General features: G+C 40.7%; 1 protein-coding gene across 1 annotated transcript in view; it reads right to left on the bottom strand.

Annotated features, from left to right (window-relative positions):
* FLT3 (fms related receptor tyrosine kinase 3) overlaps window positions 1-26,460 on the bottom strand; it is a 72,525-nt gene that overhangs the window by 28,494 nt on the left and 17,571 nt on the right. Inside the window, exons 2-9 of the mRNA XM_021678258.1 lie at window positions 22,091-22,212; window positions 15,407-15,609; window positions 12,634-12,749; window positions 7,718-7,847; window positions 6,097-6,224; window positions 5,636-5,775; window positions 5,385-5,538; window positions 4,187-4,355 (exon numbers count right to left, since the gene is read on the bottom strand). Coding sequence (XP_021533933.1) covers window positions 4,187-4,355; window positions 5,385-5,538; window positions 5,636-5,775; window positions 6,097-6,224; window positions 7,718-7,847; window positions 12,634-12,749; window positions 15,407-15,609; window positions 22,091-22,212 — 1,162 coding nt within the window. The remainder of the gene's footprint in view (window positions 1-4,186; window positions 4,356-5,384; window positions 5,539-5,635; window positions 5,776-6,096; window positions 6,225-7,717; window positions 7,848-12,633; window positions 12,750-15,406; window positions 15,610-22,090; window positions 22,213-26,460) is intronic.

Raw genomic sequence — 26,460 nt, 5'->3', positions numbered from 1 at the left:
GTTTCTTTTGCTCTCAGTGAGCGGGGCCTTTGGGAGAAAAGGAACAACCCTGTTGCCCCCAAACAGCAGCAGGGAAGGGGGGCAGGGTTTGCTGGGGGCTCTCGCTGCTTCACTGAACCCATACGACGTTTCCCTCCTTTCTAGATGCATTCAAGGCCCATCTCTTTCCAGAAAAAAGAAAATCCTCCAAAGAGGCTTAATACACTTCTGCAATTACATATCGTTTATTGACTTGAGAGCCTGTTTTTCTGTTAATCTGTTCCTGAGAACGACAGCATCTTACCGCCCAGAACTCACATGACCACCACACTGCTGTTTCCCGTAAGCGCTCAGTTAATGCTCGGTGTGTGAAGAACTCCAGGCTACTAGAGGTGGAAAATGAAATACTCCAGGTAAAAGAAAAACACAGAGATCGGACAAGCCAAGGACAGTCTTTCAGAAGGAATCACTAAATAATTCTAACATCTTAAGGCTTGGGTTTTTTTGTTTTTTGGTTTTTTTTTAACCAAGAAACTGGGAAAAGCTAAGGTAGATTCAGAATTTATAAGTAAGTCTAGGGGGACAGGAAATTATGCAAAACAACAGATGAATATCCTAGGACCTCTTCGCGAGATCAAGATATCAGGACTGCTAGAGAATTACAGTGGAATAAAATGTAAACACAGAAAGGCAAGCCCTCACACTTGGGGTGTGATGTTTGAGGAAGTAAATAGGAGAAACGAAGCTGTGAAGGTGGGGAAGCTGACAGACTCTGGCACACACACTATGACCACACCATGGCCTTTTTTCACGAGGAGGGTTCCTACAGAGGCCTTTCAGTTACAGCTACACAAGCTCATGTCACTTTGCTAATAAAGTCATCTGTTGCAACATGATTAAAATACAATCCTTCACAAACAAATTTCGGTTTGGTTAAACCTTTGAACGTAAGTGGTAAGGAAAAGGATGCTCACTGCATGATTCTTTTAGCTTATTAGTAAATTGGAAAGAGCTCAGATTATAATGGAGTCTGCTGTCTCAACACAGAGCCTGGTGTTGAGCCTAGCAAAAGCCATTCAGGGCACTCAGTGGAAGCTACGTTGAGATTTGTCATTATTCATTTTTTGTTCAGTATTTTGAGCATCTTCTTCACGAAGAAGGAGGCTCCATCTTCCCTTTGTGTTGCGTATTACGTGACGCATATGGTGCTGCGTGATACCCGGTGCCCCATTATCACCGACAAGCACTGTACCCAGGGCATGGGTGTCACCAACAAATACTGCAGCTCTTCAAGAACTTTTCAAATGAAATAAACTCTGAGTGTTGAGCGCTGTGTGAGTGTCTTGTGTGTGGTCCTTGCAGGGCACAGGAGGAACCACTGACTCGTTCTGGCCCAGGCGATGCATCACCACTTCCAGGGGTGATGATGAATTCATTCATTTATTAAATACACATTGCCTCAACAAGGCACTGTATAAAGATAGAGGAATGACAGAGCATCCCTCTGGCGGAGCTGATAAACTCACTGGTGAGGTTCAACACACAAAGACGTTAACTATATTACCAGGTAATTATGAATGGAAGAGGCACAGAACACTCTAAGAATTAGGATCTGTCCTGATTTATTCATTTAGCTGCCTGTACAGGTTAACTGCTTGGGGTCCAGGGTACAGACTGTGACCACGGAATGAAGCGGAATTCACTAGCCCATTAGATTGGTCCGTGACCTGTATATCAGAGACATGGCCCTCTAAACAGTGATTCTGTAAAAATTCAAGAATGCCAGAATTCAGCAGCAAAGGAGCAATGAATTATCTCCCAGGTGCCTCTTGCCTTTGAATGTGCCTAATTTTGGGGGGTGGGTGGGTGGTATACATTCTTATATACCCTCAGAACATCAAGCCCATCAAGAAGACATTTAGGGAGTATTTGTTGAATTAAATCGAACTGATCCTCTAGCTCTTTGGATCAGGATCAAAACAGAATCCCATAGCACTAAGAGCTTCTCTGACATGGGGTCACAATACAAAGAAGGGAATGGATGTTGATACCACTGATACCCATCTCAACTCAGGCCTGTGGTGGTCAAGTCAGTAGAAAGACAGGGGCTGACTCCCTGGCCGCCTACTTTCAAAAGTTTGATAATTCAGAATAAGAGCTTATGACAACGGGATGATCCTTTTGAGACAGTGGTTCTGAACCCCAGGCAATTCTTCCAAACCAGGGACATTTGGCAATGTCCAGAGATATTTTTGGTTGTCACAACTGGGGATGGAATTGCTACGGACATCCAGTGGGTGGAGGCCAGGGATGCTGCTAAACATCATACAGTGCAAAGAACAGCCCCCAGAACAAAGAATTATTCAGCCCAAGATGTCAATAGTTTGCTTTTGAGAAACTCCGATTCAGGGAAGTGGGTATCAGTCAGCTCACAGGCCAAAGACTGAGTTCTTAATTAACTGAAAAGTGAATGCTTTGAACATTAAGAGGTTAAGGCAAGAGAGGACAGAGGGTTCCATGGGAACTCTGCATTACAGCCTTTTAAAAAATGCAAACAAGGAGCAGTTATAAATAATTTTGGGGTATGAAGAACAGCACACCAATTGTGAAACAGAGAAGAATCCAGGTTAAAAAAAACACCCAACTCTTCCCCTTCACCTGGACCAATGCTATCCAAGAGAAACAGAATGCAAGCCATATAGGTAATTTAAATTTTCCAGTTAGCTATAAAAAAGAAAAATAAGTAAAAACTAATCATTGGCTTTATTTAACTCGATATATCCAAAATACTATAATTTAACATATAATCAGCATAAAAATTGAGATATTTTACAGTCTTTTTTTTCACACTAAGTCTTCAAAATCTAGTGTGTATTTTTCAATTATGGCACATCTCAATCTGGACTAGCCCATTTCAAGTACTCAATAGCCATCCTGACTGTACTGTAACACATGGATCGAGACCCGTGAGTGGAATCACCAGAGGGCCTGAAAAATGTAGAATCTGGGCATTTTGCCCCAGTTGTTGAGCATGTCTAGAGTGGGAGCCAGGAATCCACATTTTCTTTTTTAAAGATTTTATTTTATTTATTTGAGAGAGAGAGAATGAGAGACCGAGAGCATGAGAGGGAGGAGGGTCAGAGGGAGAAGCAGACTCCCTGCCGAGCAGGGAGCCCGATGCGGGACTCGATCCTGGGACTCCATCCTGGGACTCCAGGATCATGACCTGAGCCGAAGGCAGTCGCTTAACCAACTGAGCCACCCAGGCGCCCAAGGAATCCACATTTTTAACATTTGCCCAGATGATTCCTACAGAAATGGTTTATGGACCACATGTCAAGAAACGATTTATTCTAGACCACTGAGTTGCTTGAGAGACGACAAGTGCTTTTCAGGCGCTCAGAGTCTAGCATGAAATCTTGTTACATAGGACTACGTTTAAGAGATAAGAGGTGGGGGCGCCTGTGTGGCTCAGATGGTTGAGCGTCTGCCTTCGGCTCAGGTCATGATCCCAGGGTCCTGGGATCGAGTCCCGCATCGGGCTCCCGGCTGGGCGGGGAGCCTGCTTCTCCCTCTGACCCTCCCCCCTCTCATGCTGTTTCTCTCTCGCTCGCTCTCTAAAAAATAAATAAAATCTTAAAAAAAAAAAAAGAGATAAGAGGTGTCACAGCTATAGAAAATACAAGAAAAAAAGTTGTTTTCTGTTTTCCAAAGAGGGAACGAAGAGTTTCTCCCATGAAACAATCTTGAACACAGCTATACAAATGCAATTTTCCTTCAGTATTTACTCTGAGGCTATTTTTGCATTTATAATTTTGAAAAGTTAAATCAATACATTTATAGGTAATGTTTTGCTGTTTTTAAAGGGGTTTTACTTCCTCAATCATCTGCATATGTGCTGAGGGAGATTCAGTATACTAAAGCACAGTACTCTCAAATAGGAAGTAACCATCTAGTGACTCAGAAAATGCCACAGAACCATACTCAAACTAATAGGATTCTTTCTGTTTTTTTTTTTTTGTGCGGTAGGTTACACTATCTGAACTGATTATAAGACTAGTACGATGGCCTCATCTCTGCTTTTTCTTTTCTCATCTTCAACGTCAACTCAATAATATATAAACTTGTAATACAAAACTGCTCTTCTGGGGGCAAGAAGGAGGGTTTCGCTAAGCCAGGCGAGCCCCTGAGCTCTTTGTTGGCTCACCTGTACCCATCATCAAGGCCACTCTGCTCACAAGGAAACGATTTTTGAGAGAAGGTCCATGTACATCTGATTTGTGGGTATGCTTTAAACCTGACAGAAAAACAAAACTCTTCATACTGGTCAATCTCATAATCTTCACTTGATTTGGAAGCATTTATAAATCCCTTTTCTGTAAAAAAAAAAAAAAAGTACATTTATAAATTAGATGGGATCCATATGGACATACATTGAAAAGATACAATAAATTTTTATTCATCAGTTTAACATAAGAAACCTCAGATGTGGGCATGCCACAGGTCAGAATTGATAGTCGGACAAGAAATACAGGAGTCCTATCCCCAGTTATAAGCCTGGGTTCCTCACCTTCTACAGTCAAGATTCCTCTAAGAATTGGATATGAATAATTGACTCCCTTCCCAAAGAAATGTATATAAATCAACCTCCAGATTTTGTGGACAATTTCAAGAGATCGAAGGGCTCCCCCAGCCCAGCCAAGCATGTACATGAGTCGGGGGATCGACTAGCAGAATTCGGAAGCCCTCTGCTGAGTGAAAACAGCTCTCTCAGTGAGTGACACGTCCCACATAAAATCATCTCGGGCACACATAAAACAATCTAGCCAGCAGTATTCATCAGGTTTCTTTACGGAGCACTTCCTTATTAGTTTGGTACGAGAATCACCTCATTTCCTAGCATTCTCAGTATGGCTGGAGGCTGCCACCTGATCTGAGATTACCGAAGCGTGGTTATTTTCCAATCCTACGCAGCCCACCCAATTTCCGTGCATCTAAGTGCCTGTCCCTTCTCTCTGTCATTGCTCATCACCCTTGGTTCTCAGAACAAGTGTTTATTAGGTGCCTATTTTGTGTCAGGTTCTCTGCCAGGTTCTGGGACCACAAGAATAGAAGAGATTATTCCCGTCCTTCGGAAACTTAGAGTCTATTGGCAGACAAACATTCACAAACAGATGGTCACATTATAATGACAGTGCAAAGACAGTAGCATTCAAGCGAGCACGGTTTAAGTGGAAAAGGAAGGGTGCAGGCAGCTTCTACTTACAAAACTATTCTATGTCAGTTTCGTTCTCAGCTTTTTGACACGAACGTATACTGGTATCCGAATTTGCAGTACATACCTCACACTCCACACTAAAGCAACTAAAAGGATCAATAAAGATTGCGTGAGCAGCCTGCATTACCTATGATGGTAACCAAAGCTGATTTACTGGGATGTTCTGAAGAGGAGCAAGTGTAATAGCCAGTGTTGTTTCTTCCCACTGATGATACAAAAGCAAACAGAATCCGTATCATAGTTCTGTTTGTGGAATAGGTACTCATCTCAAAGTAGCTGCCCTAGATTTTAATAAAACAGAGTTTGAATTTAATGACTTCAACCCGTACTATTCGGTCTTTGTGTCTGCAGTGTCAGAATGCAAACTTGTCATCTTACCTCCTCCAGTGCTTTATTTTCTAGCTCCCAGCTGAGTCCGAATCCATGGTTTACATGAACAGCTTTGCACCTTATCCATAAGGGTTCACCTACTTTCAGAAACAACTGTGGCGGTGTGGTCTGAGGCGTTTGATTTAGATCTGGAAGGAGGAAAACATCCCGAGTGAGAAAACAAGGTGATTTCTTTTTTCCCTCAATGCAAAATACATGCCGAACATTCTGAAGACCAAAGATTTTACTGTCATCTCAAATGTTACGAGCTGCTTGGATAGAAGAATCCTTTAGAGACTGTCTACCCTTTCATAAAGAAATCAGCAGTTCTGAATCCAAAATATTCTAAGTGGCATAAAGAACTATGGCAGCTCTGAAGGTGAATGATGACCTAAGCAGTCACTGTCCACCTCGGGTTTTTCCTAAGGAATAGTCACTGAAAAGAGAAGAACCCCGTCTCATGGTCCTACCTATTGTGAACAGCTTGGTACACTCCCTGCCCAGCTCGTTTCTTGCACAGCACCTTATATCTGTTCCAAACAGTTCATGAAGTACGCTTTCCTCCTTTGTAACAACGACTGGACTCTCGCCTTTACAGCTGCAATTAGAAAAAAAGAGCCTTCTGACCAAACACCTTTTAAAATGACAAATGAAAGTGAAGGAGAAAAACAAAGTGAAAGGTTCTAGAGCCTGTTTAAGAGAAACCCAAAATAAACCCAAATCTACTAAGATTTCTAGTTACTCATTATCTCAACCAATTAGAGTAACACTAAAAAAAGAAGAAAAAAAGAAACTAGAATAACACTAGACAGAATTACATACTTTTTTCTTTTCTTTCTTTTTTTTTTTTTTTTGGTGAGCTCTACCCTCAATGTGGGGCTCGAACTCACCATAGGAGATCAAGAGTCCCACATTCTCCCGACTGAGCCAGCCAGGAACCCCAGATTACATACATTTTTATGTAAGTTTAAATTTGGGGGGCTTTGGTGACCTCTTTTGTTGTTGTTGTTTAGCGAGAGAAAGAATGGAGAAAGAAGACAGAAAGAGGGAAAAAAGACAAGAGAAAAGGAAAAGCACCATTAGGTTTCAGTATGGCCTAACAAAGGTGGGTATCTTTTCTTTCAAGCCCAGAAGAGGACTTCGAGGGAGAGGAAGAGAAGCAAGTTACCGAAGTCACCCGTCCGCAGAGCTCACGGGGAAGAGGCGAGGCATGACTCAGGAGGGAAGTTGGCGGGTCTCGGGACCTGACACGGTACCCCTCACCACCACCCGTCCACCCTCCCACGCTTCCTCAGACCCTCATCCCTCCTCAGCCCCCACCCTCACCTCTTCATCCCCACTCCCACGCCCTCACACCCCCTTCTCAGCATAAGACAGACTTGGATTCCTCCCTGAGAGTTTCCCTAACCGCTGCCTTTCCGAAAGCGGGCTTTTGGAGCCTTCCCTCCCCCTTACCACTTTAGTCAAATGCATTCTTTTCTTTGTTGACGTATCGTTCCTTCAGGGTATTTTTTTCTTATTATAAGACAACAATAATTGGGTTCTTGTAGAAATTTTGGAAAATACAGAAAAACCCAAAGAAAAGAATTTTAAATTGTCCATATTCCTACCACCCTGAGATAACAACTATTATTATTTTGGGGTGTAGATTGCCCATCTTCCCCCCCCCCATGCACAGGTTACATATGTATCTACAGGTAATCTCTTCTTTTTCCTCTAAAATTTGTGATCACATTCGTATCATTTGGTAACCTAACTTTTTACTTTTTCTCCTTCTTAGTCCCATTTTTCACTAATTGTTTAGTAAACTTTTATTAGTTCAAACTGCATGAATTCTACGTTGTGAGAACTTAGCTATGGCACGTGTGAAAAACAAAAGTAAACATTTATATGGTATTATCTGCCAGGCACCAGCCATTTGATGAGCCTCACATGTATCGATTCATTTCATCACTGTAGCATAAGGTAAGTCCTTTTCCCATCCCCATTCTTCTGATGAGCCAATTGATGCATACAGTATGATGTCAACTATATTAGAAAAAGACCAAAAAGTAAAGCTATAATAGCAATTACCTCTATAAAACGTCATACCTTTCACTCTGTGAATCGCAGAACACCCATTCCACGGTCGGTTCTGGAACGCTCTCAGATATGCAGACCAGGGCATCCTGATTTTCCATTTTTCTAAAGTAAGGTCTCCTTAATGTGTAAAGCAGTGTATCTAGAGCATCATAAATTAGTAACATTTTAATATTTTAAAACTAATTGTCTTAGCGGCCCCCTCAAAAAAAGAATTCTACATCATTAAGGAAAGTTACATATTTTATACCATAGCAGCATCTTCTGCTCCCCTCCAAATATATACAATAATACATCCCCTCCTTTCCAGTATATTAAATTCAACTCTGGCTGAAATGCCAACTTTAGCATTTGTCCTCTTAGCTAATTTCTTGGGGTATTTCCTAAACCTACAGACAACTAAACTTAAGTGGAGTGAGGTCATGTAAAAATACAAATAGTGATTTGCATAGGAAAAAGAAAACTAGAAATAACATAAAGTTTCAAGCCCATATATTGAAGACCCAACTTTCTTCCCATGACTTTATCTAGAACTAGGGAGAAATATACTGATTTAAAAACATAGAAATACAGTAGGATAGAGTTAGAATTGGAACAGAATTGAGAGATTCAGTTTGGCCTCCCATTCTTTTTGGACCATCATACCTCCCCCCCGCCATCCTCTGCTCCCCACAATGCTTAACATACAAACTTTCCACTTCTGCATGGACCCCTCTAGCGACAGGAGTTCACTACCTCCCAGGGTAGATCATTGCATTTTTCAAGAAACCTTTTCCTTTAAAGGAAAGTTTCCCTGTTCTGAATTCCAATCTCTGGCCTTATAATACATTTTGTTTAAAAATATTATGTAATACATATATATATATTTATATGCACACAAAAGAATATATGAAGTGTAAATTTTGAAGCATAATATAAACGCAAATGCCCATAGACCCATTTCCAACTTAGTAACTGGAATATTAATATCTTCAAATCTACTTTTATGCTCCCCACCATCTCAACCCTAGGTAACCTTTAACCTGAATTTTGTGTTTATCATTCCTGTGCTTTTAAAAATATTTTCACCACATAGATGTGTGTCCCCAAACAATATATTGGTTTGCTTTGTTTGTTTCTGATCTTCAAAACATGGTATCCCTCAATACACAGTCTTCCGTAACTTCATTTTCTCATCCAACCTCATGTTGTTGATTCATCCATGGTTTTGCATGTAGCTATACTACATTCATTTTTTTACCGCTACATAGTATTCCATCAGTGAATGTATTACCATCTATTATTCCATTTTCTTGCAGTGGACATTTAGCTTGTTACGAGTCTGTTGTATTTACCAACAATGGTGCTATGAACATTCTGTACATTTCTACTGAGGTAGGTGTTTAAGTTTCTTTAATAATACACCTAGGAGGGGAACTGCTGGTTTGTATGATATGAGCACGTTCTGCTTTACACATAACGATAATCTGTTTCCAAAGGGGTTGTACTAATTTAACTTATGCAGCAGGACATGAGATTTGCTGTTGCTCTGTGTACTCACCAAGTATATAAGACTTCTTAATTTTCAACAATCTAGTGGGTATAAAATAGTATCTCAGTGGTCTTTTTTTTTTTAAAGATTTTATTTATTTATGTGTCAGACAGAAAGAGAGAGAGAGAGCACAAACAAGAGGAGGAGAAGAGGGAGAGGGAGAAGCAGGCTCTCTGCTGAGCAGGGAGCCCAGGACCCTGGGACCATGACCTGAGCCGAAGGCAGACTCTTAACCGACTGAGCCCCCCAAGCTCCCTTCTCAGTGTGGTCTTAATTTGGTTTTCTCAGTTATTATTTTAGCATATTTATTGACCATTTAGTTTTCATGTTCTGAAAGTGAAATGCCCACTTGTCTTTTGTTAATTTTTCTGTTTTTTTCTTATTGATTTATAGAAGCTCTTTACCTATTATGATTATTAATCCTTTGTTGATTAAGTGAATTGCAAGTATCTTTTTTCATTATGTGGTGGTTTTTATTCTTTCCTGCAATTTCTGACCATTGGTCCCAATTCTACCCTCTAGAGCATTTTTTTTAAGTGTAGCTTTATTTCCACATGAAAATCTTTCAGATATTGAAAATCAGAAACAAAGGTCAAGGGAGATAATTACCATCCAAAGTATTTTATTTTTAATATTATTTTTTTAAGATTTTATTTATTTATCTATTGGAGAGAGAGAGAGGGGAAGAGAGATGGAGAGAGTGCAAGCGGGGTGAGGGAGAGGGACAAGCAGACTCTGAGCTGAACGTGCAGCCCAAGATCCCGAGATCATGACCCAAGCTGAAACTAAGAGTCAGTCACCCAACAAACTGAGCCATCCAGGCACCCCCCACACCATCCAAGGTATTTTAACTAGTTAGGCCCGGTTCCTTGACTCCTATGCCAGAAAAGTACATTACATTACACTGTCAGCAGTCGCCTCCCTTCAAAATATTTCCTTCTCTGTGCTAAACATTCTCAAGTCCTTCAGCTGTTTGAATTTAAGAAATTCCAAGTTCTTCACTATCTGGTTGCTGTGTTTTGTCAATATCCGTCTGAGAAGAAAAATCATCCATTCATTTCCTGAACCTAGACATTCCATTCTCATGAATGCTGCCAAGGTTCAGCTTTCCTTTTTTTCTTTTCTTTTCTTTTTTTTTTTTTTTTTAGCAACCAGGCCTTAACTGCTGGTTACTGCTAAACCTGTGGTTTGCTAGTAAACCCTTTCCTCTTTTTCACATTGACTGTTGCCAAGACTCCCCCACCTGATTTTTTTTTTAACCTCACCACCCAGAATGCTAAAAGCACGTTACAATTTACTTGAATAGTTGTTGTCATATTTTTACACTATAAATCTTAAGTGAAAAGAAGATATCCTACATATAAATAGAGACAACAACAGACACCACTTATCTGACACAAATTCAACTGGCAAAAAAAGAAAGAGAGCAAGCAAGGAATCTCTGATTCCCTTCCGACCTGAAGCACACAGACTCGCTGTCCCACAGAGTGGGCTCAGGTACTGAGGAGGGGACAGGGAACAAGACCAAAATCAAAGAGAAACAAATGGTACCTCTTGATTTTTGAGCTTCTAGGCCTCTGGTCCTATAAATTTCAGAGTAAACTGAAGGGCTTTTCAGAAATTTTGACAAATTTTGACTTTACCAGATTTTTTGCCTTACAGGCCGATTTTAGAAACCTACCACCCCAGCCCGGGCCCAGTTAAGATGATACTTCTGGGAATCTAAATGGCCACAGGTGCTCTTTCTGTTAGCAACTACGACCACAAGCCCCAGTGCAGGGTGGTGCAGACTGTGTAGACCTGGCCTCTAGTGGTGTCCACCCAGTGTGTCCGTTTTCCCACCCGCGTGAAGGCGGGCTTGCTGTGAGGCAATGTGGTGGTACGTGCGGCATCCCCCTCAGCAAAGATGGTACGTGCGGAACACCGTCCGTGGCTATCCCTGAGCCAGGGCACCTCCACGGGCTGGACGCTCATGCACCACACCCTGGCTTTGTGCCTTCACATCACTGACAAGGAAGAGGGGGCCTAGTACTCAGGTGTGGCCAGGGAACTAATCTAAAATGGCATAGGGGCGCCTGGGTGGCTCAGTCGTTAAGCGTCTGCCTTCGGCTCAGGTCATGATCCCGGGGTCCTGGGATCGAGCCCCGCATCGGGCTCCCTGCTCAGCGGAGAGCCTGCTCCTCCCTCTCCCTCTGCCTGCCATGCCCCCTGCTTGTGCTCTCTCTCTCTTTCTCAAATAAATAAGTAAAATCTAAAAAAAATAGATAAAATAAAATAAAATGGCATAAACCAGACTTCTGGGAGCACTGCCTTGGTCCTTAAGGGCAGTAGGACGTATATGAAGGCACCTACCTCTAGTCCCTGCGTGTCATGTGAGGTGAAGTGTTCAGCGTATACCGTGCTGAGTCTGTGCAATTGCTAGGACTGCGCATAATTGGGAGGAAACAAGAAGCCAGAAGGCACATGCATGTGGTGATTCTGCCAACCACACAGTTGCCTCCGTGGATAAGAACATTTGGATTGTTCCTGGCAGTTTGCATAGTGATCTAGCATTTATATAAATCAAGTATCCACGAGCTCCATGTGGTTATTTAAGTTTAATTTTTAACTCCTTAACATGAATAAAATTAACACTGGGGTCCTCAGTCACACTGGCCACATGTCAAGTGTTCAATAGCAACGTGTGGCTAGCGACTACCTTGTTAGAACAGACACAGACATTTTCATATCTCAGAGAGCTCTAGCGGACGGTGCGAAGATCTTACAATCCCGTGAGGTATGTATTTTTATCCCCATTTTACAGATAGGAAATTTGAGGTTCAGAGAGATTAAGTGACCTGCCTAAGGTGGTAGGAACAGATCCAGAATAAGAATCCAGGACTTCTTTTATTTGTTTTTTTTTTTTTTAAGATTTTATTTATTTATTAGAGAGAGAGAATGAGAGAGAGAGAGAGAGCATGGCGGGGAGGGTCAGAGGGAAAAGCAGACTCCTCGCCGAGCAGGGAGCCCGATGCGGGACTGGAGCCTGATGCAGGACTCGATCCCGGAACTCCAGGATCATGACCTGAGCCGAAGGCAGTCACTTAACCAACTGAGCCACCCAGGCGCCCAAGAATCCAGGACTTCTAACTCCAAGGTCAAGGTCAAAATGTTTTCCATTTCTTCCCTGTCAGTCATGTCACTGAAAAGATGGGGGTTGGGGAGGGCTGAACAGAGAGTGTCCTGGGTTTTCAAGAGTGCTCATTCTGATAGTCCACAGGTTATGCCAGAGAGTGTCAATGGGTTATATGGATGGCTGAAGCGAATTCAATCCATTCAACTACATATTGAGGGAAACCTGAATATTCTGTCCTCAGCAGCTGGTACAATGGAATACTGAGTAGCAAGGTGCACTTACTTCTTATACTCACTGTAAACAATACTGTGTAATTGGTAGCTTCACTCTGAATGAAAAGTAGGTATTCTCCAGCTTGGGTTTCTGTCATTTTCAAAATGACCATGGAAACAACTCCTCTGAAAAAAAAAAAAAACAAGAAAGAGAACTGGTTATTTTGGAAAACGTGTGAAACTAAAACATAAAATTTCATCCTGAGTCAGCGGGCGGCTCAGGGGGCCCCCACATTCCATCTCTGACTGTGGCACAGGGGGCTGGCAGCTTCTCACTCCACCGGAGCCTCGTTAGTTTGACTCTGACTTAATCCAAGCCCTCCCTTCAGAGTGAGGGACCTCCATTCCAGCACCTTCACCTCGTGCTTCTCGGGCCTCTGGGGGGGGGGGGGGGGGAGATATCTCCCATCCCAAAATGCACAGGCTTGGGGGTACACTCCCACCAGTAGTAACGGACCGTTCCTCTCAGCGACAAGCATCTCTACAGTCATGTTGCTCAGTCACCTGGCCACCAGTCTCAGTTCCCCACTTGCGGACCCAGATGACTGTATGAGCAAGATATACAGAGATAAGGAACATTCTGTTTTGTGTGACTCTCTCTGTAGATGAAAGAATTCAAGCAAAATCTAACACAAGGCATTATCCTATATAAAGGAGAAAATCACATAATATGTAAGGAGAAAGATGGCTCAGTGTTTGGCCTTTAACTTTTTAGATACCCGATAGAGATAAATTTGGCTGGGAGCAATCTTTTCCAAGAAACAACTTCGATGTGTTCGGTGATACCTGTTCTCATTAAAGCTTACGATATTCTCTAATAGTTTGTTGAGTAATGCTGGGTGTAAATTTACACTTCCTGACCTTTAGATGCTCATTACTCAGAGTGTAAAATTTCTCCAAGTGTTAGCCTCAGCTGAGTGTTGACTGATATGCAGACTCTCAGGCCCTGCCCAGACCCACTGAATCAGGATCAGCATTTGAACAAGGTCCCCAGGCAATCCAAGTGCACATTATGTCAGAGACGCCCTGCCCTGCCCTGCCCCGCCCTGCCCCGCCGTAGAGCTCTAAGCTGCTTGGTTTGAGATTACTTGTGCTTGCGTTCATACTGACAATACGTTAGTAGGATATGTATTTGATTTGTGCCTGCAGATATTCTGGTGATGTGCTTTCTTTCTCTGAACGATTTGTTCTCCTGGTATCATTTGTGAACACTTAATGCATATCATACACAACTGGAAGACAGTGATCAAAGCCTAGGTGTTCAAGCTTTCTGGCCATGAGTCCAGAGCTAAATTTCTGTAATTCTCTACCGTGGACAAGCTGCTAAATAGTTTTGGTACTAAGTTAACTAATCCACATAAGACCTATAATGTGGACTAACAAATGGGACCGTCGGTCCTAAATCAAAGAAAGCAACCTCTCATGGAATGACAAGAACCCTACATTTGCTTTTTGGTCTCAATCCAGGGAGAACTGTTGTGGCATAAAATTTTAGTAAGATTACCAGAACATTTCTTTAAGCCAAAATTTTTAATAGAAGAGTGCTTTGGTTTAACCCCAAGGTACAAATAACCAAAAAACAGAAGTTGAGTAATACAGTCTCAAAAGAGGAAAGGAAAATGAATGTGTTCCAAGATTTGGAACCAAACTTCAGAATTATAGCCACTATCCTAAAAATTACTTATGGGTTTGTTTGACCTTAAAGAAACAAATGCAAACAATTTGGTACAAGTCAGTCACAGAGATGTCCTCCCCACACATCAGTCAGGCAGGATACCCCCTGTAGGCCATTTGGGTACCACTTACTGACTGTTCCTGGAAAGACAGAACGTCCTCTACACCCTGGGGCACCAGAACACCCCCAAGAACTGGAGAGAAAAGTAGCCTTAGAATTATCGAGTGGGCATTTGAATGACTTGTGCCTCTTTCTTCCTGCCCCTATCTGGTCTCAGCAAGAGGGACCGAGACAGCAGGGGGCAGCAATCAGCTCAGAGTTAGATACAGACTTGGCCATTCATCACAATTCTTGGCTGAGATATTTTTCTGGATCATGAGACCCACGTTCCTCATACCCAGATCAATTTCTTACTAAAATACTTTGTGGATGTCACCGGCAATTCTGCTCATCGTGTTGTGAAACAAAAGAGATTAAAACCAAATGTTCTTTCCCCAAGCATTTCCCAGAAAGAAGCTTCTGGCTACTTGAAGTAGAAAGTAATGGACATTTTCTAACTTTTTATCTTTAAGACAAGATCCAATTAAAAAAACAAGTCACTGTAAAAATCCCAAATATTCTTTCACTGTTTGTTTTACATTTTTCCAGCCACTCACTGCCTTCTTAGGCCCTAACTATATCTATATGTAATTTTTTAAGTTCGTAGGCTTTATTTTTCAGAGTAATTTTAGATTTATGGAAAAATTGAGTGGAAAGTACAGAGAGATCCCACATATGTTCCCCCCCCAACACACACACACACATGTTTTCCCTATTATTAACATCTTGCCTAGGTGTGGTATATTTGTTACCATTGGTGAACCAACATTGGTACTAACTCAAATTCATAGTTTACACTAGAGTTCACTTTCTGTGTTATACATGCTATAGGTTTGATAAGTACATAATGCCATGTATTCATGCCCTAACTATATTTTTAGTTCATTATTTCACTGGAGATAAGAGTCACGATGGCTATGGATAGACAGTTGAAAAGAAACTCCATATGAACTACATGCTATGCAGGGAAGTTTTCCTCCCCAAATCCTTGTGGGTGCTCCCCACTTACCTGTTTTGTAAATCAAAGTGTGGCTGGCAATTCAGGGAGCTGTGTTTAAAGACCCAGAGACAGGAAATGTTCCCTGGGGTGTTGACCAGTACTTGCAGCGTGATGGATGCCAACATGTCCACTTCCACAGCTGCTGCTCCATAGACTCCCTCTGTGCTCTCAGGCTTCAAGGCGCACCCGAGGTCTTCCGGGGGTTCTGACGCCTGTGTGGAAACAAGGTGAATTCACTATTAGTGCATGTTTTTACACCCTCTTAGCTGGGACCTTTATCAAATAGATTCGTGTTGACATACCGCCCGCAACACAGGAGAACACATTACTGACTGAAAATCCCATTATTTACAATTCTCTAGAGAAGAGATAGGCGCACCTGGGTGGCTGAGTCGGTTAAGCGCCTGCCTTCGGCTCAGCTCATGATCTCAGGGTCCTGGGAATCAAGCCCCATGTCGGGCTCCCTACTCAGTGGGGAGTCTGCTTCTCCCTCTGCCTCTCCCCATGCTTGTGTTCTCTCTCTCTCAAATAAACAAATGAAATCTTTAAAAAAAAAAGATAGATAACTGTAGGCTGCATTTCCAATATGTTTTACATACCGTTATGGGTTGAATTGTGTCCCCTTGAAATTCAGGTGTTGACTCCAACCCCTACTACCTCAGAATGTGACCTTATTTAGACACAAGGCCTTTCCACAGGTAATCAAGTTCAAATGAGGCTGTTGGGGTGGGTTCATATAAGAAGAGGAAATTTGAAGAAGACGTGCACCAGGAAGAGCACCATGTGAATATGAAGATGAACCTCTATGAGCCAAGGAGAGAGGCCTGGAACAGATCCCTCCCTCACAGCCTTCAGAAAGAACCAACCCTGATGACATCTCGATTTCAGACTTCTAGCTTCTAGAACTATGAGACAATAAATTTGTTTTTTAAGTCACCCAGGCTGTGATACTCTGGTGTAGCAGCTCTAACAAACTAATATACAAACAATAGTCATAAAATTCATAATACAAAGGTGACTGTTTTTGTGATTATTGGTATGTAGATAAGAATCTACATAGTAGGGGCGCCTGGGTGGCTCAGTCGTTAAGCATCTGCCTTCGGCTCGGGTCATGGTCCCAGAGTCCTGGGATGGAGTCCCACATCGGGCTCCCTGCTCCGTGGGAAGCCTGCTTCTCCCTCTCCCACTCCCCCTGCTTGTGTTCCCTCTCTCGCTGTCCCTCTCTGTCAAATAAATAAATAAAATCTTTAAAAAAAAAAAAGTTATACAGAATAGGGGCACCTGGGTGGCTCAGTCGTTAAGCGTCTGCCTTCGGCTCGGGTCATGGTCCCAGGGTCCTGGGATCGAGCCCTGCATCGGGCTCCCTGCTCAGCAGGAAGCCTGCTTCTCCCTCTGCCTGCCACTTGCCCTGCTTGTGTTCCCTCTCTCGCTGTGTCTCTCTCAGTCAAATAAATAAATAAAATCTTTAAAAAATAATTTAAAAAAAAAAAGGGTCTACATAGTAATAGTAAATTGGTATCCATGTTAGAGGGAATTTAAAAACCTAAATATTTTCTGGGCAGATACCCCATAGGCTCATTGTCACCACCACACTTCTTGCCTGCTTTAAGTAATTGAGATATACTGAAAGGAGGGTGTGGTAGCAACTTCTATCTCCAGACCCTTCACCTCCTACCCTCCAAACACGTAACATAGTATGCCTACACACACATGTGCATGCATACACACAAACAGATACCCACAAGCTTCCTCAGGTGAAGAGCAGGGTAGGTCTTCTGCTACTGATCATAAGCCATACTTCTGGTTTTACTTGTCCATTTTTTCGGCAAGTAACTGATAAGTTCATTTTTTCAATATCTGATAAGTGTTAGACCATCTATTGGGCACTATGGGACTAGGAAGAAAAGACATTGATCTTGTCCTTAAAGGGTTTCACATCTAGTAGGAAGGAATAGCTAAAACACCAGGCGAAATATGATGTGCCCCATAAAAAGATACCAACTACTTTGAAAGGTAAATTTAAGTGCCCTGGAACTTTGGAGGAGGGAGAAGTAACTTCCAAGCTGGGATGGTGGGGGTGGGGAGGCTTAAGTGAAGTCCAGAAATTGAGCTGGATCTTAAAAGATAGGCACAGAATAGAGTAAAAACAAAACAAAACAAAATTAAAAAATCTGACATACTAGAAGAAAATATTTGCAACATATATTACCAATAAAATACCCCCAATATATAAAGAACTTTTTAACAATGAGGGACGCAGGACCAAAACACAGTAGAAAAGTGGGGAAAAGAATGGAATAGACAATTAACCCAAGAAAGATATAAAGACTAGACCTTGAAGATATGAATAAAATGTTCAAACTCAGTTATAATTATAAGACGTAAATTAAAACAACACTGAGATATCACACTTCTCATCTATCAACCTGCCCAAAATTTTAAGTATGACAACACATTGTGTGAATAATAGCTGTGAAGAAACAGCTATTCTCATACATTTCTGGAGGAATGCAAGCCAGTGTGACCCTTTTGGAGGAACATTTGGTAATAGCTAATGAAACTACGTGTGCACTCATCCTTTGAGCCAGCAATCCCACTTCAAGGACTATACCTATAAACAAGTAATTGCAAAATACTAGAAACCACCTAAATGCTCATACACAGAAGAGTGGTTGAATAAACCATGGTACTTCCATGTAATGGAGTACTATGCAGCTATAAAGAAGTATGAGGACAATGTCCATGAACTGATTTGGAGTGATCTCCTGGATATACTGTTAGGTGAAGAAAAGTGAAAAAAGTATAAACTTTCATGTACACTACACCTCATGTAAGAAAGAAGGGGATTGAGAAAATACACATGTATCTGCTCATTTGTGCACAAGAAATCTAGGAATAAGATAAAAAATAATCTAAAGTGGGGGCACCTGGGTGGCTGAGTCAGATAAGCATCCAACTCTTGATTTCTGTTTAGGTCATGATCTCAGGGTCATGGGATCAAGCTCCTTGTCGTGCTCCACACTGGGCATGGAGCCTGCTTGGGATTCTCTCTCTCCCTCTACCCCTCCCCCTGCCACCCGCACATACTCTCTCTCTCTCTCTAAAAAAAAAAAAAAAAAATCTGAAGGGATTGGCTACATACAAGGGGTAAGTGGGAAAAGGATGGAAACTTGGTTATAGATATGAAGAGGGAGTAATACTTCTTTGAGTGTATCTTTTTATATGCCTTTGGATTTTAGGACCATAATCATGTTTCACATATTCAAAAAAATAAACAATTAAAACCAACCAGGATTTTGGGGGAACTCAAAATGGAATACCAAAAAAAATTTAATTATATTACAGATAAATAACGTAACCATGGTGAAGGGGGTGAGAAAGAAAAGAACTAAAATAAGTAACTGAAAAATACATCGGATACTGTAAGATTAAAGACAAAAAGAATTGTACACAAAGACTGTATTCTAGTTAGTAAATCTGTTTCTCACTGGAATGTGGGTTAGCAATTCTGAAATTAGTTTATGTATATACCAGGTTTACATAAGTCAATTATTATAGATAATGAGAACCAGGTTTCTTACTATCAGAGACAGAAGTACAAATATGGAAAGAGGAAAAGGTAGAATAAACCCTTTGATGCTGAATTGAGATCAGAATTATCAGCACGAATTTATGGTGATATAAGATAGGTAAGTAGGTAGATGTAGAGGTGATAAAGAGATAAATAGTGTTGTGTGTGTTGGGGGGGGAGGGTAGTATACATACATACATTTCCTAGAGGGCCCAGAGGCAATGAGCAAACCCAGCTCTTAGACCTTGGTTTCTATATACTATCCTCCAAAAAACCAGTGCTTCTTTGGAGAAGTGGCTAATTCCAGGGCTATGGTAAGGAAAAATGCAAGATGAGACTGAACTATATTGTAGCACCAGGAAGTAAGGAAGTGCTTGAGAAAACTGGACACAAGTTGAAAGGACACAGAAGTCATCATGAAGTAGCTCCCAATGGCCAAAGCTGGACAAATCTGAGCAACAAAATAAAATTGATAGTCTTGGGTTATAAGTCATAGAATAAAATAAATATCTCTGAGTCCATACTGATATAAATAAATAAAATGGAGAGAAGAGATAGCTCTTCCTCACCCAACTCCAATTTAGACATGTAGAGGGAATAAGGGAAAAAGAAAATCACCATTAGGCAAACATCACAGTAATAACTGTTGTAGGCAAGATCCACCAATGGGTGCTAAAATCAGCAGGTGAAAATTAGAGGAGAAACGGGATATTTGCATCTTCCCCCAAATACTTGCTAATTACAAAGAAAAAAAGAGTAACTTTGCAGTGGAGAAACCCAGCATACACCACATTCTTCTTCAAACAGAAATGATAAATGGTGAAAACATTCAGATTTTAAACAACAATTAAGTGGATTGTAGGAACAGTAAAATCATCTTATTTTGGTTCCAGGTTATATCGGTAATACAGCTAAAGATGTAGTTGCTTATTTATTAGAGTTACATTGGCAAGTTTTGTCTACCAGAATGTTTGGTTATTCAAAACACTCCTGGGGGCGCCTGGGTGGCTCAGTCGTTAAGCATCTGCCTTTGGCTCAGGTCATAATCCTGGGATCCTGGGATCCTGGGATCGAGCCCCACATCGCGCTCCCTGCCCTGCAGGAAGCCTGCTTCTCCCTCTCCCTCTCCCCCTGTTTGTGTTCTCTCGCTGTGTCTCTCTCTGTCGAATAAACAAATAAAATCTTAAAAAAAAAAAACCCCCAAACACAAAACACTCCTGAACTGTAAGAGTCTCAGAAAGATGTCTCATCTGAGCAATGTGAACTGTGGAAGAAATCAAAACCATTTTTTTAAAGAGCCCTGCTTCCCTAACAATACACTTCCCACTAAGGTGGGAAAATGCCCCAAAGGAGCAGCTTCAACTTCAGGAAGGTGAAAGCACATTGTGCAGACTGCTCATCTTCGCTTCATCTAGGATTTGCAGGATTAGCTGTTTAATGTTGTTTGAGAGCTACTAGGTCTTAATACGATCCTAAATATTGCATAAGAATATAACTTATACTATATGAAAAAAAATAACGCAGGACTTAACACTAGGAACCATGACCAATTATTAGCTTTTTTTAAAGATTGTGTTTTATAAGAAAACACTTAAATGTGTGCAGCTATTTTCTTAAGTTGAAAAGACACTGAAAGTTTAAAACAGCATAGCAAATAATACCAACATTTTTGGTTCACAATGAAATACTGTGTATGCAAAATATCTTAATTATTTGATGCCAGTATCTGTTAAAAAATTAAAACCAGCCATGCTTCTGGCATAAAAAAAAAATCATGTGTTAAATCAGTTTTCCATTCACGTAGAATGTTACAGAAACCTATTTCACACTATGTTTTAAGTTTGAGAATATTTTTAATATCTCTGATCTTAAGGGGGTGGGGAGTGAAGTCCCCAGGGCATCATGCAGTGTATGTTATGTGTTTATGTATTCTTGTCTATGTAGAAGAAAGCAGACTGACTATATATATTGGTATGAATCCTTACCTGGAAATGTTCATGGAATTGGCTACTTTATATTCACTTTTTGTTATATATTTCTAATATTTTCAGTTCTCTATTATTTAAGCTTCCTTCCTTTGAGTACATACCTAAGCTGTTAGATGAATTGCATGAAGGAGAAGGGTAATGAAAAACAAATTTGGAACCTGAAGGAGCCAGAGTCAGATGATGGAGCAATTTGCATGTCAGTTTAATGGGAAGTCACTGAAGGTTCTAAGGCAGGCAGTAAAGGATGTAGCCGTGCTTCAGAAAGAACAGTCTGGCAGCCCCATCGGAGATGAACTGTAGAAGGAAGAAGCCACTTGTGATATTATTGTGATTATGGGGGAGTTAATGAAGGAAGTGGCTGTGAGACCAGAGAATATGAGGTGATTATATGAGAATTATCAAAGAAAGGAAATTGACAAGACTTGGTAACTGACCGAATGTGAAGGTAAAGAGAGGAAGTAGTCCAAAACAATGCTGACCTTTCAAGCTTGGGAACTGGACAGGCCCATAAACAGAAATCAATTAATACAAGTATAATACTGGAGCAGGTTTGGGAAAATAGAAATGAAATAAATTATATAGGTGGTTTTTTTTTTTTAAGATTTTATTTATTTATTTGAGAGAGAGAATGAGAGACAGAGAGCATGAGACGGAGGAGGGTCAGAGGGAGAAGCAGACTCCCTGCCGAGCAGGGAGCCCGATGCGGGACTCGATCCCGGGACTCCAGGATCATGACCTGAGCCGAAGGCAGTCGCTTAACCAACTGAGCCACCCAGGCGCCCCTATAGGTGGTTTTTAATGAGCAAATGGAAAACCTGTTTTTATCTAGATCCAGGAGGCAGTTGGAAATTAGGGACTCGGGTTTGAGGGAGAAGCCTGGATTCTCTTTAAGGAGAAAGGGTAATTCCTGTTACAAAGGTAATTCCTGTTACTTATTCATGCTGAGTATCTGTGTCTTTCCTGAATCCAAACTGGGAGAGAACATGACTCTGGATGAAATGGAGTGCATATGAGTACATAATATTTTTAAATACACAAAAAGAAAAACCCATATAGCCATGGTAGGCCTTGATAGCTTACAAAATATGGCCTCTAGAGAAAATAGCTAAAGTTAGAATTTTAATATTACTTTACCATGGGATACGATGATGATATCCCCAGTGATGAATCATTGTTCTTATGATTGATTAAAACACACTTGATCACAGGCAGATCTTGATTTGTAATAGTCTCAAATATCATTGCTGAAAAAACAACTGTAAAACAAAATAAAGACAATGATGTTGATACATGCACACCTTGAAAAGAAAGTATGTATTCATTTCACAACAAAACAACAAAACAAAATGTAATCAGGCAAAGGAGGCCAACAGGAAAGTATGTATGATATATAATTTCATAAAAGGCAAGTCTTACTATAAATCAGGAACAGAGGTACTTAGAGCAGTCCTGTCCACTATGCTCCTGAGCATTTTTAATAAGGGTAGAGCAAATGAGGAATATTATTTGCACACAAGCAATTTTTTCTTCTTTATGGATGCTTGTGAAATCTTTTCTTTGTGCACTAAAATCTTTAGAATTATATGCCATACTGAGAGTCTATTTTCATCCATTGTGCTAGATGCTCAGTGGGCCTTTTCAATCCAGAAACTCATATTCTTCTCTTTGGAAAAGTTTTCTTGAATTATTTCTTTGATTCTTCCTCTCTCCTTCACTTTCTGTTCTAGCATTTGGATGTTTTTTTCCCAAATGACTGATGATCCTTGACAGTGTGCTCATATATAAGAATGAAGTCCAAAGTGTTCATTGTAAGCTCTGTGGGCACCGTGTGACCTGCTGCCCCATCTTCTCTATATGGTTACCTTTAGATTTTCTCATGGGCTAATCCAGATCCCCCAGAGAAGAGTCCTCTCTCATGTTGGCTGCCCAGGTTCTGGGAGCTGGTGCTGGCAACTTACGCTCTTTTGGGGTGTCCTACAATGGAAATCAGGTTGCTTTTCAGCTTTCTCATCCTGCACCTTTTGATTCAGCTTTCTTCATGTGTTTTAAATCTCTCTAAATTTTATTTTCTGCCTCTCCAGTGTCTTTGTCCTTTTAAGTTTATGTCTTTAAAAAATTTTGTCATTTGAGTGAACTCTTGGTGGAAGGTAAATGTATGTGTTCAACCATCTTTGTACCTTGTTGTTGTTTTTTTTAAAGATTTTATTTTATTTATTTGACACACAGAAAGAGAGACAGCTAGAGAGGGAACCCAAGCAGGGGGAGTGGGAGAGGGAGAAGCAGGCTCCCGGCCAAGCAGAGAGCCCGATGCGGGGCTCGATCCCAGGACCCTGGGATCATGACCCGAGCCGAAGGCAGACGCTTAACGACTGAGCCACCCAGGCGCCCCCATCTTTGTACCGTGTAATCTGATTAAAATCTCAGTATCGTAGCTATGAGAACTACATATTAAGACACATTCACTGGTTTGTTTTCATCTGTCTTTATTATTTTATTACTTATTAAAGAAGTCATAGCAATACAAGTAGAACTGTAAGTGAAAATTCACCCTAAATCCTGACATCCTAACAAATAAACCATTTTCATTTCTCTAGAACCTTTCCCATCTGTGAACATAGTTAACTAATTGCATTAATCGAGTAGAAATCATTTTATATTCTGATTTTGAAAATAATATATAAGCACTTCTTATGGTACTAGATGCAATTGATTTGCTTTCCTTTGGTGGCACTAAAAAAAATGACCTAATCATTCCCTTGCTGTTATACATTTTAGGGGGTTTTTTTTTTGCCCTCTTGCCATTTAAAATACTTCACTAAGGGACATCTGAGTAGCTCAGTCAGTTAAGCATCAGACTCCTGATTTTGGCTCAGATCATGATCTCAGGGTTGTGAGACTGAGCCCGGTGTCAGGCTCCACGCTCAGCAGTAGTCTGCTTGGGATTCTCTCTCTCCTTCTCCCTCTGTCCCTCCCCCTGCTCATGTGCATGTGCATGCTCACTCTCAAATAAATAAATAAATAAATAAATACATAAATACATAAATGAATCTGTGAAAAAATGAAATAAAATAAAATACTACACTAAGCTTTTCACTGGTTTTTTATCTAAGTGTTTCACTTTTAAAATATTATTTCTTGGGTGCCTGGGTGGCTCAGTATCTGCCTTTGGCTCAGGTCATGATTCCACGGTCCTGGGAACGAGTCCCACATCAGGCTCCCTTCTCAGCGGGAAGCCTGCTTCTCCCTCTCCCTCTGCCTGCCACTCCCCCTGCTTATGCTCTCTCTCCCTCTCTGTCAAATAAAATCTTTAAAAAATATATTATTTCTTTAGTATACATTTCTGGAAATGGAACTAGTGGATTAAAGGACATAAACATATATAAAGGATATATTTAAATGGTTCTTGATATACATTGCCATTTGGTTTTTCAAAGGTGCTATACCAATTTATATAGCCACATGTAAGGTGAGAATGTAATTGTTTTACGACAATTTCATCAGCATTTAGTCATTATGTGTTTTTGATTTCCCTTAATATAGCCCCTAGTCTTTTCTTTCCTTTTCTTTTTATTTTAAGCTATCTCTACACCCAACGTGGGGCTCGAACTCATGACCCCGAGATTGAGAGCTGCATGCTTTTAACGGTCTGCTTGAATTCTCTCCCTCTCTTTCTGCCTTCCCCCCACTCACATGCTCGTGCTCTCTTTTTCTCTCTCAAATAAATAAATAAATCTTAAAACAACAACAACAACAACAACAAGTTGCATGCTCTTTCATCTGAGCCAGTCAGGTGCCCCAGCCCCTAGTCTTTTAAAAGAAAGGAAAAAAAAGAAATCAAGTAAGAACAATTTCAAGGGACCAAGGGGAATAAAAAGATTAAAGAGAGCTTAAGAACCTTCCCTGCCCTACTTCCTAGTGTTTTTATCTCCCTACTCTTTTTTCAAATAGTTTATTCAGTATAATTAATACACAATAAGTTGAACATAATTTAAAGTGTATAATTTGGTAAGTTTTGATGTAAATACAAATCTGTCTGTAAAACAGTCATCATAGTCAAGATAGTGAACTTATTCACCCCTAGAAGTTTCCACATGCCCCTTGGTAATCCCTCCCTCCTACTCACCCCGCAACCGCATGCCAAGCAACCTCTGATCTCCTTTCTGTCACCATAGATTAGCTTGAATTTTCCAGAATTTCATGTAAACGGAATCACATAGTATGAAATTTCTTTTTTTGTCTGGCTTCTTTCACTCTGTATTATTTTTAGATTCATCCCTACTGTAGTATATATCAGTAGTTCATTCCTTTTAACTGACAAGTAGTAGTCTACTATGTAGATACAACACAATATTTTAATTCATTTATGTGTGGATAGAATTTGGATTGTTTCCACTTTTAGCCTCTTACAAATAACACTGCTATGAATATTTGTATAAAAGTCTTGGTATGGACATATGCTTTTATTTTTCTTGACTAAATACCAAGGATTGGGGCACCCAGGTCATAGGCGAGGTGTCTATGTCTCTTTCTAAGTGCCAAACTGCTCTCCAAAGAGGTTGTATCATTTTATATTCCTATTGTCATTGTATGGGAATTCCAGCTGTGGAAGTCACATCCTCACCAACACTTGGCATGATGAGAATTTTTAACTTTAGCCATTGTGGTAAGTATATAATAAATCATTGTGGTTTTAATATCTGTTTTCCTACTAATGATGTTGAGCACCCTTTCGGATGCTTCTATGACATACCATATATTCTTTGGCAGTGTGTCTGTTCACATATTTTGCCCACATCAAATCTCTTAAAATTGGGGTGCTTATTTTCTTATTATTGAGTTTTGACAGTATTTTCTCCCAGTTTTATTGTGATATTGTCAACATATAACATTGTATAAGGTTAAGGTATACAACACAATGATTTGATATATGTATACATTACAACATGATCACCACAATAAGTTTCACATAGGAACAATTTTTTTTCTTGTGCTGAGAACTTTTAAGATCTACTCTCTTAGAAACTTTTAAATATATAACAGAGTACTGGTAACTATAGTCACCATGTTATACATTACATCCCTAGAATTTACTTATTTTATAACTGGACGTTTGTACCTTTTAACCACCTTCACCTATTTCTCCCGCCCCCTACCCATGCCTCTGGCAACCACCAATCCATTCTCTCTGTGGGTTTGGTTTTTTAGATTCTACATAAAAGTGAGATCATGCAGTATTTGTTTTACTCTCTCTGACTAATTTCACTTAGCATAATGCCCTCAAGGTCCATTCATGTTGTCAAAAATAGCAGGATTTCTGGGCGCCTGGGTGGCTCAGTTGGTTAAGCGACTGCCTTCGGCTCAGGCCATGATCCTGGAGTCCCTGGATCGAGTCCCGCATCGGGCTCCCTGCTCGGCGGGGAGTCTGCTTCTCCCTCTGACCCTCCCCCCTCTCATGTGCTCTCTCTCATTCTCTCTCTCTCAAATAAATAAATAAAATCTTTAAA

The sequence above is a fragment of the Neomonachus schauinslandi genome, chromosome 3, assembly GCF_002201575.2.
Source record: "Neomonachus schauinslandi chromosome 3, ASM220157v2, whole genome shotgun sequence".
Lineage (NCBI taxonomy): Eukaryota > Metazoa > Chordata > Mammalia > Carnivora > Phocidae > Neomonachus > Neomonachus schauinslandi.
This window is presented reverse-complemented; position numbering and strand designations above follow the sequence as displayed.